The sequence below is a fragment of the Pseudopodoces humilis genome, chromosome 12 (assembly GCF_049639895.1).
Source record: "Pseudopodoces humilis isolate 2021_Gansu_Grassland_sample_001 chromosome 12, ASM4963989v1, whole genome shotgun sequence".
Lineage (NCBI taxonomy): Eukaryota > Metazoa > Chordata > Aves > Passeriformes > Paridae > Pseudopodoces > Pseudopodoces humilis.
The window spans coordinates 6,885,604-6,891,603 of record NC_142211.1 but is presented as its reverse complement, the minus strand read 5'-3'; the positions used below and the strand labels follow the sequence as shown (position 1 = coordinate 6,891,603).

Here is a 6,000-nt window from a genome sequence, read left to right as displayed (position 1 = left end):
AGCATTACAGACACATCACCTACCTCCTGCTTTATTCCTACATTGCATGACTTGTGGTGGTTGGTATTTGATACATTTATTTGGAAGAGTTCTGCAGCCTGACTGCAGGAGCAGGTAGAATAGAGCTCCTGTGCAACTTTTAACATGGGATGGCAATTACCCACACCTGGCACTCATTCTGATCTCTGATCCTTCCTCTGAGACCCCACCACGCACACACAGCTTGGCTGTGGCTTAAATGAAGTAATTTCCATTAACATGAACACCCACAGAACTGTTGTGCCCCACCAGCTTAAGGCAGATTGGACATTTCTACACTGGAAACTGACCTTGGCTTTGGGTTTGATACTAGTTGTACCCAAGATTCTGACATGGGACTCTGAGGAGGGACCCTCTGGAATCACAGCCCTGCTCCAACAAGCTCCCCTAGTCCTGACACAGTTCAAGACCGCAGCTAGCAGCTCCAACACCTGACCAGAAACAGGATAAAAGTTCTCCACTGAATGAAAGAAAGAAGCCAAAGACTTGAATCTTTACCTTTTTTAATCAAAAACATTCTCTGTAACAGAATTTCAAGAAAGTTAACTACAGCATATTATTCACTAACTAGGTCGAACGAAAAACATACAGTAAGCTACGAAGGAACTACTGGGAATTCTCTTGACCACTTATCAAAAGGCAATGGCTGAAAGAAGAAATGCTTAACTAGGCTTTCATGCTTAAAAAAACCCCTCTCACAGCAGGTTTTGTGTTGTGGGTACTTTGTAGCTCTCAATCCAGCTGAATCACTTTGTCCTGCTACCAAATTTCACCAGAAAGACACAGAAAAAGGTACAGGAGCAAGAAAGTGCTATGTGGTTTTGGTGAACTTATACAAGTCCTGCAAATTTAGGAGCGATGTATCACCCAAAAGGCTCAACAGCAGCCAACAGTGCCAAAACCTCTTGAGATATTGTTGACAGTAGTTCTGCTTTCACAAGGTCTCACCAAATGAAACTTTCATGTTGCTGAAAAGTCAAGTCAGTTCTTGAGGACCTTAGCAGCATCATATGCAGCAGCTTTGAGTCAGCATGGTCGCACGCCTTAGATAATTTTCAGAAACACACAATCAAGAAGAGTGTTTTGAAAGTGAATGACAATAAAAGATGTTCGGCATCCAGCTCCTACATGACTGGTGGAGAAGCACTTTCCATTTTTGTTTCCTTGTCCAGGACCAAAGTGCCAATGAGCTGCATCAGAGGTTAGAAGCATGAGCACAAAGCTGGTTCACACACATGCCTATGACAGGCAACTTGCAAATCTCAGTCCCAAGAACAATGCCATGGTCCTCAAAAACCTGATACCAGTCATGGAAATACTCCTGTTATCAGCAGGACCAGGCAAGACCACAGCTTTTAAAGTCTTTCAAAACCAAAAGAAGGGAACCTCTCCAAAACTGCATCCTTAAAAATATCTGACAACTAAGCATCTTAGTATTTTATAGAGCAGATGTTAATTAGCATGAGGCCTGAGAGCAGGGGGGGGAGGAAAGAGGATTTCTTAAATGAAGTCTGAATCCCACTTAGATGAAGAGCCATGTGGCTGTCTTTAACTGGTGGCATTAAAGTCACCAGCAATCCCAGTCACTCTGTGTAACAGAGTAAAAATGCGAATTGAGGAGATAGTCCTTTCTAAAGCACTTACTCTTCAAAGAGGAGATTAAAGATGCCTCAATAAAGACCACTATCAAGACAACATTTGAAGGGTTTAGAGGCAGAAGCCCCTCCTATATACACTGATATACGAATTTTGTAATGGTTCCTAGTAAAAGAACAGAGGCAGTTGTTCCTGAGCCACACAGAGAGAATGCTGTCATCAGAAGTGTTAAGAGAAGATGGTCTCAAAGGTAAGGCACAGGAGTTGGACATAGGTTCGATGACTACTGCTGCTACAGACCTGTTTGGTGACTGGGGGAGACCACTGTCTTGTTTGCAGTGTAGGTCCCTCCCTAGAAAGCAGAAGGGTACTTCCCAGGTCTTCAATAGGCCAGAGCTGTAAATGAAGTGGTTTATATCAGCCAGGGGCTCCATGTCTCTGAGGACATCATTCTCATCAAGCCCAGAAAAGTGATGAAAGGAACAAACACTTTCAACCACCACTGTTTAGCGGTTATGGCTTCTTCCAAGGGATTCCTGTAGAATTAAGTATTTTTAAACCATTCCAGAGAAAAACTTTTCTCTCCCACATCTCTACCATGTTAACCTTAAATGCCCTCACTTTCAAAACTAATAGTAACACAGATAAAGCAATCTAAACCTTCTGGTGTTAATCCCAGCTCAGCAGTACATGAAGTGAAATTACATAGTATTCCAGCACAATGTGTTTTTTGAGGAGCGCATATAATCAAGGGTGAGAAACACGAGACGCGATTTTGGAATCCTTGACATTCCTGCCTGCTGCATGTATGGGGTAATCATGGCTATCAAGTAGCTGTAGCTCTTCTTCAACTCTCAGAAAAAGACATAAATGCAAGACTCAAATATTCAGTGTGCTGCCACTGAAGGGTTTCTAATCCATTATGCACTGCCTTCTATGCCTTGTCATAAAAGTACAAAAAATTAAGTTAAATGCATATTAAGAAATAATAATTAGATTCTCTCATTTTGACCTTTAACAGTTAGAACAGCATCTTATCAGAAACTGTCTGATGGAGAAGATTAATGCCTTTTCAGTATTTGTACTGCCTCACACAATGCTCAGATTTCTCCTGATGTGGAGCCTGCAATTTCTTGTTTCTGATCAACTCATCTGACATTATTTTGTTGTACTATTCCAAACATTTTGGGCTATCTAAATATGACACTCTAAGTGCAGACTTAAGGAGACTTGCAAAACATCTGCAAAGAAAACTAATCTTAAAAGTTGAATTTTTCCAGATCATAGTACAGGCCAATACACCAACAAGTGGAAGCAATCTTTCACTATTTTATCAAAGTTTGGCACAATCAAAGCAGAAGCAACTGGTACAGAAAGCTGTCTGTATATACAGATCAGACATCCACCAAGAAAAACACCTTGCAAAGCCACAAAGTTAAATAGGGAGTAAGCTCATGTACTCCAAATTAACAGCCTGTTATAAGCAATTTATCAGTCAGGTTACATTCCAAACACCGAGGCACCTTGAACCCAGCAGTAAGTGCAGGGCAGACAATCTAACAGGGAGGCTGGCAAGAAAAACATGTAGTCAGGCTTTTAATTTGTTCCCCCAAATCAAGGTTTCTGTTGTGGATGAAGCATAACCAAGCTGCTGGTTAATAAGCTTCTCTGAGGATGTGGTCTGAATCCTCTACTGAGAGTGTTCCTCAAGTCTGGGAATCAGCTTGCTTTACAGACAAAATAGATCACTTTGGAGAGAAAGCAAAATGAAAAAGGTTTTCAACTAAAGGCCTTGAAAAAAGCAAACACTATTTTTCCATACATCAAGAAGTCGCCATATAAGTGAAAAGAAAAAGTGATCTCATTAGAAGTTAGTCTGAAGAAGACAGCGCTGTTAGTGAAATTACAGAGAAAATGGATCCATTTCTGGCCATCACTCCTAGGTCATCTGTCTTCTGTACTTCCACACCTAAAAGAAACAATGACTGCTGACTTCATAAGAAGTCTCCAGCATATGGGAGAAGCAATACCTAAACACTGTGTGTCACAGCCCTCTACAGATTCCTGAAACTATGCAAGAAACTTGTCCAAAAGCTTTTGAATAATCTCTTCCAAGACGTTAACTACTCCAGCTGTGCTGCCAGGTCAGCTCAGCACAGCACAGCAGGCAGACTGAATCTGCAGCGCTTGAAGGACTTCGGTGTATGATCTTCTAAGCCTGTTTAATTAAGCTCCAACTCCCTACACATGCTGAAAAAGAAGGAATTCCTGCTTTCTCTCCATACCCCATCAAACAGTCAAAAAGATATATCCTCAGGACACACTTTTATTGAAAAGCAGTGGAAGTAAGAAAAATTTGACTTGTTCCTGGCAAATTTAAACCAACAAAAATTCCTACCACTATTGGCTGCTGCAGGTTTTGCAAAGGAAAGGAATCCATCGCTCAAGATCAATGGTTTCAAGATGCAGAATTACATTATATAAGCAAACTAAATTTATAAAAATCAGGCTTTTCAGCATTTTATTTATACTATTAGCTAGAAAGAAAGCATACACATTATATCTGTCATACAGTCAATATATTTGCAGGTTTTTTTACTATAATTTCTCTATACAAAGTCATTGCCAATTGATACGGTCATTGATGGCATAGAGCTTAAAATAACCAAGAGCTATAAAAACAAGTTTGCCATCTTGCCCTGAGTGGAAATGGTGAAGAGATACAAAAATTGGATCCTAAACACTGATGCAATATTATATGTTATTTAATTGTATATGCAAGTAAAAAGTCATGCAACTTCTTTAAAATATCTGCCAAATTTTAGTTGAGTAAAATCATAGAAGTCAGTAGTAATTATGAAAATATGTTCCTGTCATTAGGTGCTTGTTATACAATTTCAGTGGCAACTTTGCAGATTAGGTATTTCATGTTATTTGAGTACCAGCACTGACAGTATCCATTTCCTTCAGTGTTTTAAAACTCAGCTGTCTATATAAATAAAAATCTAAGATATCTACTTTAAAAAACTAGTGAAGGAAGAGCCACATTTATTTTCCTTGCTATTTTTAATCAGTGCCAACAACATATGTCTCATCCCCTCACTTTTTGGCAGCTTCTACATTTTAATCTGGAAAAATCATAACAAGATTGTCAACAAAATAAAGACGTCTTCTGTTAACTATTGTTCCCTAAAAAGAACATCACAAATCAGCTGGAACTTTAAAGTTGCTACAAGGTAAATGTTTGTAAGTAGTAGAAGGAATTTTCAGATATAAATATATATATAATATATATTCTGCATACAAAAGGCTCCTGTGAGACTTATCATGAAGATGCCATAATAGAGAAGGAAAGTTTCAAAGGGAACAAACCCAATACTATAAAGACTCTGTAAGGCATTTACCTTTCACTTTAAGCCTTGTATTATGACAATTAAGTTCTGAAAATAACTGAAATCCAAATTCTGCATGTATAATTTCTTTCTGCTTAGAGCAAGACGGCAAACAAATTTTTAAAACCTGGGTTTAGAAGATTAAGTAGAACAAAAGTAAAATATATCTTCAGGTAATAAACAGTACTGTATTTTACAATCCATCATCCTCACAATATAATGGCCTGCAGCAGTGCAGCAGAGGGATCTCAGTCTAAAGGCTGTGGGTCTGCAATAGGCATGGTATGAAGTACTTCATCTAGAAGCTGGAGGGCACGGTGTAAGTGAATTTCAATCCAGCATGGTGTCTCTTTGATGCTCTGCCTTGGGTAATCAGGTCCCCAACCTTTTACAAAACTCATCCTGAGTATGCATAAGCGTCGAAGGTCATCTACACCAATTCCGGCAGCAGCTGACAAACCTAAACAGAAGTTTCAAGTAAGTATCCAGACATTCTTTTATCATGTTTGTTTAGCCATTCCTGTTTGCTTGGCTTTTGCTTCACATACAACGCCCTCTCACCACAGCCAAGGCCAGTCCATATTTCTAGATCTCTGCTATAATGAATGCAGCAATTAATTTGCATTTCTTACAATTAATTTTTTTAATCATTCTGCAATCTTGGAAGGGCGCTGAAATATAAAACTCTATAATAAAGCAGATAGGATGACACCCAATGTCTTATGTGATACAATGCACGTAACCCTTATGTAGAAGGAAAAATACACTTATTCTTGGTGTTTGCCAAATACTGCATTTTCAGCATAGGAAATCAGACTGAGCACCTGCAGGAAGCTGGATTAACAAACAACACTACTTACATGTAATAAAAAGATGAATACTGCTGTCTAACTTCAAATTGCTAAGTATGGCTAAGACAGAAGTTCAACACATTTCCCCAAGATGGCTTCAGCAATTTGTAAGATAGCTGGAA

General features: G+C 39.1%; 1 protein-coding gene across 1 annotated transcript in view; it reads right to left on the bottom strand.

Moving 5' to 3' along the window:
- Nucleotides 1-525: 525 nt before the first annotated feature.
- Nucleotides 526-6,000, bottom strand: part of LOC148183315 (SMAD family member 4-like) — a 28,868-nt gene continuing 23,393 nt past the window's right edge. Inside the window, exon 11 of the mRNA XM_088061536.1 lies at nucleotides 526-5,487. Coding sequence (XP_087917662.1) covers nucleotides 5,276-5,487 — 212 coding nt within the window. The 3' untranslated portion in view covers nucleotides 526-5,275. The remainder of the gene's footprint in view (nucleotides 5,488-6,000) is intronic.